This window comes from Entamoeba histolytica, genomic scaffold, assembly GCF_000208925.1.
Source record: "Entamoeba histolytica HM-1:IMSS scf_1104750519255 genomic scaffold, whole genome shotgun sequence".
Lineage (NCBI taxonomy): Eukaryota > Evosea > Mastigamoebida > Endamoebidae > Entamoeba > Entamoeba histolytica.
Window position 1 is genome coordinate 67,824 of NW_001914872.1, and position 12,560 is coordinate 80,383.

General features: G+C 25.0%; 5 protein-coding genes across 5 annotated transcripts; 4 read left to right on the forward strand and 1 right to left on the reverse strand.

Annotated features, from left to right (window-relative positions):
• Positions 1-3,045: 3,045 nt before the first annotated feature.
• On the forward strand, positions 3,046-3,777 carry EHI_197170 (uncharacterized protein; the record flags this gene model as incomplete). The annotated part of the gene is made up of 2 exons (XM_648882.1): positions 3,046-3,362; positions 3,438-3,777. 2 exons carry the CDS (start codon positions 3,046-3,048, stop codon positions 3,775-3,777), a joined length of 657 nt encoding a protein of 218 aa, XP_653974.1.
• A 176-nt stretch (positions 3,778-3,953) lies between these two features.
• EHI_197180 (uncharacterized protein) lies at positions 3,954-4,604 on the forward strand (the record flags this gene model as incomplete). Its single annotated transcript, XM_648883.1, has 1 exon — positions 3,954-4,604. One exon carries the CDS (start codon positions 3,954-3,956, stop codon positions 4,602-4,604), a length of 651 nt encoding a protein of 216 aa, XP_653975.1.
• Positions 4,605-4,682: 78 nt separating this feature from the next.
• On the forward strand, positions 4,683-5,750 carry EHI_197190 (uncharacterized protein; the record flags this gene model as incomplete). Its single annotated transcript, XM_648884.1, has 1 exon — positions 4,683-5,750. One exon carries the CDS (start codon positions 4,683-4,685, stop codon positions 5,748-5,750), a length of 1,068 nt encoding a protein of 355 aa, XP_653976.1.
• Positions 5,751-5,791: 41 nt separating this feature from the next.
• On the reverse strand, positions 5,792-10,864 carry EHI_197200 (protein kinase domain containing protein; the record flags this gene model as incomplete). Its single annotated transcript, XM_648885.1, has 1 exon — positions 5,792-10,864. One exon carries the CDS (start codon positions 10,862-10,864, stop codon positions 5,792-5,794), a length of 5,073 nt encoding a protein of 1,690 aa, XP_653977.1.
• Positions 10,865-11,244: 380 nt separating this feature from the next.
• EHI_197210 (uncharacterized protein) lies at positions 11,245-12,474 on the forward strand (the record flags this gene model as incomplete). Its single annotated transcript, XM_648886.1, has 1 exon — positions 11,245-12,474. One exon carries the CDS (start codon positions 11,245-11,247, stop codon positions 12,472-12,474), a length of 1,230 nt encoding a protein of 409 aa, XP_653978.1.
• Positions 12,475-12,560: the final 86 nt, after the last annotated feature.

Sequence of the window (12,560 nt, forward strand, 5' to 3'; positions counted from 1 at the left end):
GTTGTTATTATATTTAGATTATTTCTTATTTTTTTATTTTGTTATTTGATGTTTTGATGATTGAAATGTTTGAATTTCAATTAATATAACCATCACTTATTTTTGTCCATTGTTAATTCCTTATTTTCATTCATTTATTCAAAAAAAGAGTTATTCATGTTTTTAAGAGTTAATTAATAAATTAGAATTGACTTTACCATTCTATTAATTTATAGTTATTGTATTATTCTCTTATTTAATCATTCTTATTGTTTTATTTATTGTCATGAACATTCAATAACTATGTCTGTTTACAATGAAGAATGAATAAATATTATTGAAGAGTCAATTGTTGTTAATATTTAGTATGACACAAGAAATACATTGAATATCTTACAGAGAGAATGGAAGAAGATAAATAATCAATTAAAATGAAAAGCTAATAAAGAAGTTGAAAGAATGACTTTAATAAATGAATATGTTAATTCAAAAGTATCAATTATAGTCATTAATAAAATTGTCTAATAAATATGGAATACATTGATGTTAATGATAAATGAATTTATTAACATTAATACATATTCTTGGTGTACTAATTCAATGTTGTATTATGACTATACAAAGAATAAATAATAGTTCTAATAAAGTTAGGAATAACTATTTGTTTTATCATTGTTGTAACGATGTTCAATCCAAATTAATGATTATGTTAATGAAATATTAAGTAATGAATAACATAATAAAAAATGAGAAGAGTATATTTACATGAATGAATGACATAAATACTTAATACCACTATCTTCAAAACATTCATATTCTTCATTGTTTTGTTTTTATTCTTTTTTATTTCATTTTCAATTATTCAAGATGAATCATTTCAATTACTATGATTCGTTTTATTGTGAAAATATATTTTAACAAAGTGTAATTGATATTCCTTCATATTCAAATGAACGTTGTTTAAAATATGAATTTGTTTTATCATTTTCTTTATAAACAAGGATCTCATCATTTCAAAATTCAAATAATGCATTGAGTTATTAAATAAATTTGTTTTATTGTTTAATATCAAATTTCATCATTCATTTTTATTTTAATGAAAATACAAATTGTTTTGAATCATTTATAAAACCATCATTTTTATCAATTTTAGAATTAAAACATCCTCCATTTTTATTTCATTCTTCATCTTCAATATTAATTATTATATGTTTTTTATTCAAGTACAGGTATATATACATTCTTATTATCAGTAACTGAATCAAATATTATATTGCTTATTCTTTTTTTTCTATTTATCTATTCTTCTATTTGTTTGATTTTCTTCATTTGTTTCTTCCTTTCTTTTTCTTCTTATTCTCTTATTGTTTTTTAAATCTCCTTGATACTTACTACACTTTCTGTAGGGAATTTCACTGATCAATTTATTAATTCTTTCCTTTTCTGTTTCAACAACTTTTACAATAATAATATCCATTTGTATTGACAAGATGTTATTATTATTAGGCTTAGTCTCATCAAGTATTGAGTAGTCCTTTTTTTCATTGTCTCTAACACCAAAACATTGTCTTTGAGTTAGTATTTGATAATTTTATTTCTTTTAATCGGATTTTTTTTTTCTATCATAAATTCCTTTTATTCTTCTAACTCTGTCTTCTGGGTTCTCATTTAGAAGATCAACACTTTCTTCTTCCTTCAATCTTTTTTCACAAATTAGAGCCATAACCTTTTTCACTTTTCATAAATTCTTCTACATGGATTTTCATTATATTGAAGACTGTTTCTAGGTCATATAATAGTACTATTTTTCTTCTTGATTACTTACTCATAATTTTTGCAAATATTTAGAGGTTTTATTTTCCTTTTATTTACATTTCATCTTTCTTAATGAATATTCTATTAAAAATGAAATAAAACTCACATCTTAAATACTCAAGATTATTATAAGTTTAGTCTTATAAAATAAAAAGAATGGATTTTTATTAAGATAATAAGAAAAATACTTAATGAAAATGAAAGGTTTAACTACTATAAATAAATTACTTCATTTACTAATGTTATAACTACAACCTTTAAAATATTAATTTAGTTTTATTTCTAGTAATATTTTTATTTACTATTCTTATTAGTGTTATACAACATGGTTATTGTATTGACTAATTCGTACATTGTTATTGTTTATTTGATTTTTTTTAACTCTCTTTTAATTTATTTATTAATTATTTTAAACCTCTTTTGTTTTAATGATGTATTTCTCTTTTATTATTTTTCTACTTATAAGACTGAAGGGGATTTGTTTATAAATATCATATTCTTTTTTCATTATTTTTTTTATGATTATTCAATGATATTTGCAATATTTATTTCTGTACGTCTTAATATTATTATATTTACTTATAACATTTTCAAACACACTTCTTTCGGCTTTACAAGGGTTAGATAAGTATTAACAAAACTGAATTCATTTTGTGATTTGATTACTTGACATATTATAACCTTTCTTTTCTTATGCAAGACTTTAATTCACTTAAGTTTATCACTTACTTTAACTATTAATTAACAGAGAAATGAATAACATTTATACTCTTGATATAAAATAACATTATTAAATTAATGCCATATTGTTATATAAAAGTAGAAAGTAATTGAAAGATAGTTAATTAAAACAATAATGTTTGAATGAGGATAACATCAACCAATTAAAGTTTTAATGTTGGTTAGATTATATAGTTCAAGAGTAATTTTAGTATGACTTTAATAATTTTATTATACATATGTTCTATAAAGATAATTGAGATATGTCTTTCACCAAAAGGTTCCTAACTATATTAATGAAAGGTGGTAAGATTGTAAATGACTTTATTCTCAACGAAAAGGTTTTTGTGAATATAAGAAAAATAACTGTTACTTTTATTCTTTTTCTTTTTATTCATTTTTTAATCTTAGAAATTATTTAATTTTTAGTTCTTTATGATTCTATTTTCAATCTTTTCAATCTTCTAACTTCTTTTTTCAGTTTTATCAATAATTTTTTCCTTTTTTAATTTTAATCTTTATTGTAATAGAATGAAAGGATTTCTTCAAAACACTACAAAAACATCTCATGATGCTGTTTCAAGATTTTTTGACAACTTAAATGTAAAAGAAGAGACAACAAATCCTGAAGAAAACACAACAAATTCTTATTTTTTTAGTTCTCAATACAAACATTTTGATAAATTTGATCCAACAATTCAAGATGACGTGATTTTTGAGGAACAGCTTTCATCACTTTTAACGTATTTAACACAAAGTCTTGATTCTCATATTGTCCAACAAGAAAATCAAGTCTTAAGAATGGTAAAACAAGATCTTGCTGTTGAAATACAGAGTGTTATGGTTGAGTTTGTCATTTTTTTAGGTGAAAAGAAATGTTTCTTTATATAAAAAGATAAAAAGAAAAGGTATTTATTGATTAGTATTTACAAAAAATCTCGTAAAATTTATCTTGAATTATGTGATGTAATGGGAAGTGAATTACAAGCACTTTCTTTTCCAAAAGAATATACGTCTATTGGGACAGAAGCATATATGTTAGAAAATGTAGCTTTAAAAACAGAAATTAGAACATTGTTATCAATTTTGTCATTACTTTGTATTACTCAAAAAGATATTAATGAAACAATAAAAGGATTAAATACATCTGAAGACTTAGTAGAAAGACTAGATGATGTTAGAGATGATATTCGACAAGAAAACAATGCTCTTAAACAAATTCAAATGGTTGAAGATGATATAACTAATACAAATAAAGATTAACATATGTTGATTTGACTTAGCCATTGGTTTTTAGTTTAAATGGGACGATATGAGTCAAATTTTTGTTAGATAAGTCTATTCTCTTCTAATTCTATAACAACAAAAAAGTTATAAAAAGGAATTTTTTTGTTTTGAACTTAAAAGTCATTTTAGATATTATTTTCTTAAGCTTTTTTATGAGACAAACCATTCGCATTCCAACAAATTCATCTAAAAAATATTCTTCTTTTATTCCAAATGTTGTATCAGTTAAAGGAGTTATTATCCCTGATAAAATTACAACTGAATTTATTTCTTTTCGTGCATTCAACATTTCTAATGAAAGAAATTCATTAAAAGATTCAATATCTAGTTCTATTAGTAGTGCAAATGAATTTGATACTGTAGAAGATTTTGACTCTATTAATACTGAAGTTGGTTCATGTATTGAAAGAAACATTCCATTTTACCATATCTTTGCTAAGTCTCACCGAAAAGTATCAAAGAGATGTTCACAGGAATTACAACAAATGATGGTTGGTAGTGGAATAATTCCAACATATGATTTCACTGTTCCTTTATGTTGTTCAATATTAAATACGGTTGGGACAGTTTCGTATAAAGATGTGTTAGACTCATTAGATAACCATAACCAACTTAAAGAAAATTTTACTTTATTAAGAGCAAACAAATTCCAAACAATTGTTTGTGAAGATTTACCTTCTTATCAACGAATAGCACTATCTTTAGTATTGTTAGTTATGACAAGTTCATCAGTATTCAAACTTTTTCAAGTAGTAGAATTTAATAAAACAGGATTTAGTTATGATGATATTCACTTATTATAAAGTATTGTATTAAATTTAGCAAAGCCATTGAAACAATTGTTTAGATTATTTAGTCATATCTGTCAAACTTCAAAAGAAATGGCAGTAGTATTTTCTGGGTTTTTAGTTTCTGATGAAAATACTATTGGTATTCCTAATAAACTTGGTTATCGTCTCATTCAAATTGCGATTCGATATGAAGATTATGTTTTAAGAGGAACTGATAAGACAGGTGTTTATGATATTATTGATTCGAATATTAGAATTGCATTATGTTTGAATATTGAAAAATTGTCAGCATTGTTATTTAGTAAAGATGCAATTGACTTTGGATATGTTAGATTTTATATGATAACATTACCTTATTTTACTACACCAGAGACTGTACTTCACTTTATTTGTGATAACAATTATTTAAAATTGACACATTTAAAAAGTATATATGAAACAGTTTGTTTTGAATTTATTAAGTTTTGGCAACACGCTTTATCTCCTAATGAGATTAGCCAAATTGACATTTTATTAAAGAGTACTGTTGAAACAGTTGATGAGTATAATCATATTGCACATTCTTTTGAAGAACAAATTACAGCACTTATGTATGATAAATTAAAAAAATTAACAATAACTGAAATAATAGAAACAACAGAAAATGAATTAGAAAATTTAAGTAGTAATTTTAATAAATGGATAAAGAATATATTAAAAAAAAAGCAAGATTATCAAAAAATATTAAAATATGCTGACACATTTCTTAATTTGAAGAACTATGATTGTGCGTATTCTATTTACTGTGGATTAAAAAGTTATAGTTGGATAAATGAAAAGAAAAGGGAAAAATATATCAAAGTTATTGAAAAAAACGATACATTCAAAACACTTAATAAATTATTTGATCTTACAACACGTTGTAATGTTTATAAAGATCTTATTCTACATACAGAACCACCATTTATTCCTATAATTGTATTAATTAAACAAGAGTTAATGAAAATAAATGATATGCCGACTTTTATGGATAATGATAAAAGACTTATTAGAATAGAAGGTAAATTAAGAATAGCATATACCTGTATAAATCTGTTAATTCGTGGATGTTCTCATAGTTATAATTTTTATACCCAAAATAATAATGAAGTACTTAAAATCCTTCATTCATTAGATTAATACAAATAATTTACAATTTTAATTTAAAATGATTCGTTCAATTACAGTTGTTTTAGTATGTTTAAAATGTCTTCAAATGAAGGTCGTTGCTCTGTGTTTTCTAACCAACATTTCTTCATTAAGTCTTCATATCGACAATTTTTAGGTATTTCTAATCTTTCTCCTTCTATGATTGATTCTTTAACTTCATTATAAAACTTACCCTCATAAGGTCGTTGTCTAGTAATTACCTCCCATATAATAACACCATACGAATATACATCAGAAGCCTTTGTCCATTGTTCACCTTTAAAGATTTCTGGTGCTAACCAAAATGGACATTCAATTTGACTTTGTTGTTCTCCTTCAATTGTACTTTCACCAAAATCACATACAAAAGCTTGGAACATATTTGGTGCTTGTTTCTTTAATAAGATGTTTAAGCTCTTTAAGTCTCTATGTAATTTATTTATTTGATGAATATTTTTCATTCCATTGGCAATGTCAACTAAAATACTATGAACTGGAATTGGTTGAGTAAAGTCTCCAATAAGATCAAACAAAGACCCTCCATCATAATATTCCATTTCAATTCCAAATGGTTCTGTAACATATCCCAATATTCTTCCTACATTGTCAAAACAGTATTGACTAAATATAACTTCATTATAAAATTCATGAATTCTACAATTAAAGTCATGAATAGCATCATTTCTTTTCAAAGATTTAAAGTCAGAATTAATCTGTTTAAGTACAATCCCTCCAACACATAAATAAATGATTGATGATGAACCTCTAGTTATTTCTTTAATTAGAGTTGGAGAAGAAAGAGAAGGAGGAAGAATGGAGAAAAAGTAATCCATTGCAATTAATGGGATATTATAAGAATGATCCTCTTCATGAATTAAAAAAGAATTTGTTATATCCTCTTTTTTAATAGAATGATTGAGACAATGAGGACATAATAATGACACTGAAAATTTTACATTCAAAAAATAAATAGATATTAGTTGGTCTAAGAATTTTTCTAAAGAATGATGTATATTTCCATTATCTACAGCCATTTGGAGTGAACTCAAATGATATCGTGTATGTACCTCAAATGATGATGTGGAAAATTTAATTAGTACATCAATAACTTCATTTCTGATTTCTTTTTTAAAAATAACTCCACTTCTCCATAAGCTATATGGCATTCCAAAATATAATGCACAACTGGCTATGAAGCATTGTTGAAGTTGTAAAGGAAATTTGTTAAATGTATATTGTCGTGAACTAATTATTGTATCATTTTGTTCTTCCCAATTTCCAATATAAGGAACTCCAACTAATGACAATAAGATAATATCATTTCCAATAGAACAAACGTCTTGAGACACTAGAGTAGCTTGTTTGGCTTGTTCTAGTAATAAAGGATATTCATTTTCACATCCTATATTCTTTGCTAAATCTAATCTTACTTTTAAAACAATTGAATATTCTTCAAGAACACTAATAATATAATTGAGTTGCATGTTATTTTTCATTCCATTCATTTTACAACTTTGTAATGCTCGAGCAGTAAAAATACCTTTTGTTTGAATAAGTAGTGATGCAGCAATATGTGAAATATTTAGAGTATCAACTAAAATATATCCAAAATCTTCAGAATAATAAGTTGAATAATTCGTTCTTACCTCAATAACAGAAGGACGTAATCCTCGTTTATTTCTTGGGGTAGTTGAAGGAAGACAACTTCTGTGTAATAGCCTTCTCTCAACTAATTGATGTACAGCTTTATTAATATCATTTTCTTTCATTTCTAATGAAGAAATAATTTCTTGATATAATGCCGTTGTCATTACTGCAGGAGATAAATCATAACATTGTAATGTTTTTAAGATTTCATAACAGTTAGAGGATATTTCATCTTTTCCAAAGTCTTCAATAAATTTTCTTAATGTTCTACAAATAGATTTTAAAGTTTGTGGTGTTCCATCATAAACAATAGTTGTCATATCTTCAATTATTTTATCAGAAATTACAATATAATTACGTGATGAAGTAACTTGGCACAAATCAATTATTCTGAATGGAATAGATTCTCTTATATGAATAATGTAAAGAGCATCAATTCCAAAATATGGTTGTGATTCAATACTTTCTAGGTCTAATACCTTTAAATCAATAACAATGTTATTTTTTATTATTAACTTTGCCGACCTTGGTTCTTCTTTAATATTCCAATTGATATGTTTACTTTGTCGAATAAGTGAATTAAATATTTCCGTTGAATTGTCAATTAAAACAACTCTTTTTTCAATTACCTTTTTTTCATAAGAGAAATCATCTTTAATAATTTTTTCAATAGGCATCTTTTTAAAAGTTGGTGGTAACATTTTGATATGATTATGTTCAATATTTAACTCTTTAATTCCTAATTCAAAGAAACTTGGATGAAATACAGTTAAATAGTTATTAGATAAGTTTAATTTAGTTAATGAAGTTAATTTAGATATTTTAATTGGTAATGATAACATACCTCTACTAGATATATCCAATTCTTTAAGAGTTTTAGGAAGATTATGAAACAAAGTTTTTGATGAAATAGATGATGTTCCAGAACAGTCTAATGTAATCAAAGAATGTTGAGTCAAATCAGGCATTCTACATAATCCTCTCATATTGAGTGTAGTTAATGTAGTAGGAAGAAATGAAATAGTTGTAATTGGATTATTAGAAATATCAAGATATTTAAGTTTGATTACTCCAAGTAGTGGAAACCACTTGATGTTATTATTTGATACATCAAGATATGTTAAGTTATGAAATGAACTAATTCCATCACTAAGGACATAAATCTTATTATTAGCCATTTTTAAAGTATTTAATTTACTAAAAGATAATACTTTCATTGGAATATCAAAAAACTTATTATTTTCTACTTCTAATGTTTGAATAGTTGTTGGTGTAAAAGGAAGTAATGTAGATGCACTAGTGTTTTTCATAATAACAATTTGTTGATTCATTTTAGGTAATTGTTGGATACTAGGATGTTGGAAAAATAATTCTGATGGACGAGGGATAATATCATTTAATATTGCAAATTTTACTTTACCAATTGTAGCAAAGTACTGTCGATTATTTAACACAAACTGATGTAATAAATCATCATTAAATCGTAATGCAGTAATGTGGTAGAATAATGTTTTAACTAAGTTATAATTAAATCCAAAAACTTGTGGGTGTTGGTTCATTATTAACCAAATCATCCATAAAAATACCATTCTTTGATAAGTATCAGTAAACTTAAAAAATGTACGGTACATTACCATAAATCCATCTAATGATAAGTAATAAGAATCTAATGATATTATAGAAATAGCTAATAATGCTTTTATTTCTCCTATTCCATTTGATGACACTAATACACTTTGAGTTAATAACTTTTTTGCAATTTCTTTTGCAGGTTCTAATGTTTGATAAGCAAATTGTGTCATTTTATTAAAAATATCATCAGATATTGGAGTACCGATGTTATTATTAATTAATTCAATTAAAGAAGCAAAAGGAATATCTGGTCCATTAACTTGAATATAATTATTATTTGTTGTCATTCCTGTTTGACAAATGTTTAATTCAACTTTACTATTTGGGTTTTTCCAAATATGAATATATTCTTTTGGGATTATTCCACAATTCTGTCTTTTATTTTCTTCTGTTATTAATTGTTTTGTTGTTTTACCTTTAATTCCTAATGTATTAAATTTACTTTGTTCATAACTAAAATTGAAAAACATAATATGTTCTTCAAGACAATGTAATAGTTCTTCACTATATCTATTTTCACAAAAAAAAGTTAAATGTCCAAAGTCTGTAGCTATAATTCTTAATGCTGAATATACTTTCCCTTCAATATATTCTTTAGTGATTTTATAAAAACCAATATTATTTAATGGAACTTGAGTAAAACAAACATCATATAGCATTGATGTATCATCACAATCTAATAACATTCTATAATTGGTAATATATAATATACCTTTAAACCAACCAGCTGTATTATATTCATTAAATGTTGTTAATGGAAAGAAAAAATATGGACAAATAACATTGTTTACAGTAAATTGAACAAACTCACCATCATAACGGTCTAATGTTTCAATACGATATGGAGGTAATAAATTAATTTGATCATCATTAGACAAACCTAATAATATAGGAATAAGTTCAAGATATCCTTGATCAAATTCATGCCGTGGATTAAAACTTTCAAAGAAATAAATCACTATTTCATTAAATTCATTTAATACCAAACTTTTAGGATGATTTCCTATTGTCAAAAAGAAATTATTCATTAAATTAAAGACATTAAATGCAGTTGGTGAAATACTTTCTTTAATATAATCTATTAATTGTTGTTGAAGTTCATAAATATGTTTTTTTCCATCAGAATTATTTGATTGAGTGAAAATTGAATCAATCTTTTTGCATAAATCTTCATTAAATAGTGATGGTTCTAACATAATAAAATATGTTCTCAATAATAACATACTAATTTTAACTGTAGAACATTCATATAAATTAACATGTTTTCCTTCATCATATTTTTTTATTAATTCATACATTTGTTTTATTTCACAACAACTAAATTTATTATTAAGAATATCATCAAAAGAAATAACATTTTTCTTTTCTTCTTGAATAATATTTAGTGTTTTCTTAATTTCTTCTTCACTGAATCCCATTTTTTTTAAATCTTCATAATTTACTGTCATTATTTCTTTTCCTGTAAGATTTTTTATTTCTTTCCCACCATGTTGTACTAAAAATTTATTCAATTGTTTGTTATCCCATTTATTAATGAATTTTCTATTTGATATAACACAATCTCGAATGTGATGACAACAATCTTCAATTACTAATGGCACTCCTTTAAAACCACACTGCGACTCCTTTAATTTTTCTAATGGAGTCCCAAATACCACTGTCTTTTCAACTTCAAAGAAAACTCCTCTTCTTTCATGTTTTTGAGGTGTTTGATTTTTTATCATAGTTTCTGAATGTTTCAATGGTTGTGGCTTTTTGTTAAATGCATCAGTTAATCTGAAACTCATTGTTGTTCGTTTCTCTTTCTTTGTATCTGCAAGAGTCATGGAACTCCTCATTACTAAACTTCGTTCAGTATGAATTTAAAGTTTTGTTTTACAATGCAGAGTCTATTTCTTGTTGATTTTCTAATTATTTCTTATTTTTTTTCCTTTTTGGATTATAAATCTTACAGACTTTTCTATTTCTCACAAAATCAATCCATTTCCTTTAATCTCAAATTTCAAAAAATACACGTGGAATCTCTATTTCCTTATCTGCAGATTTAGAAATGATGATATTTTTATAAAACTTCTTTCTCTCACAATCTAAAAATGATTTACAAGATTTTCTGCGTAATTTTAAATTTTTTATTTTTTACTTCATATTTCTTTTGATAAACTAATTGAAGTTGATAGAAAAATTTCAACCAAACTCATTAATTTTAATGCTCAAAGCTTTTCTCTTTGGGACTACTAAATCAAGCACATTTACTATTGACACAATTGACTTATCAGAAGACCCTTCAAGTGATTTAAAAGAAATTTTAAGTTATACATCTCCTCAAATATTATGTTTATGTAATCTTCCAGAGAAATTTGAAACAAAAAATACTACATACCAATATCAACTTGCCACAACACGATCCCTGATATTGAGTAAATATCCTTTATATCCTGTTCATTCTTATATTCCACATAGTACAATTTATGGTAGACCTATTTCACATCCGATTGAATGTTTTATCATTCGAATTGACCTTTCACAAAGACTCAATCATTTATTAATTTTTACAAACCTTCCAAAAATATTAGATAATGAACCTTGTCAAACAGACTTAGTTCCAGTAACACTTTCACATATCCTTCATTGTGCGTATAGAGAGGTTCATGAATTTATTGTAAATTCAATCAGAATTACTAATCCTACAAAAACTGTTATTTTATTTACTGGTGACTTTGCTACTACTGTTACCAATCAACCTGAACAAAATACAAATATTTGTGTTATGGATGAATGTGACTTAATTGTTCAATTTGTTAGAAATAAAGTTATGGATCAATTAAAGTGTATTCCTTTACTTGGTATTGGTAAAGCATATTTAAAAGAATGTGGGACTTGGATTCAAAAATTTTGTATGTGGATTAGAGGTGGTGTTGATGGATTAACAAAATTTTTAGATGAAATTGAAGTTTATAGAGTCAAAATGAATTTTCCTAACTCAATTTCAATGACACATTTAACAATGTATAATATTTTAACAAAGTTTCAAGCAATAATGCACATTAATATAAAGGCAGATGCATTAACAGGTCTTCTCCTTAGTAAGAAAGATGTTATTACACTAAAAGATTTTCAATTTGATTATGAACCATTTTATGATGATGTTATATTAGAAGGTAAAGGAGGAAGAGCAATGAATAAAGACTTTATGATGATGGAACGAATTCTTGAAGCAACATCATTAAATTTTCTAACAGAAAATCCAATTTTAACAGACAGAACTCTTCAAACATTAATTATGAATACATTTTCACGTAAAAATGGAACAGCATTTCTTGCAGGTGCTCGTTGTGATGACTTTCAATTTCTACCAAATCCTAACAAACAACTTCCATATAAAATGAAAGGTATTTCAGTGACTTTCACTGAAGACTTTGAAAATTTTGCTCATTGAATTTGTTTAAATTATCTTAGTATTTTGTCTGTATTATTTAAATGACAACAAAAAACGAAAAGGTAACGATATAATTTAATCTCGAG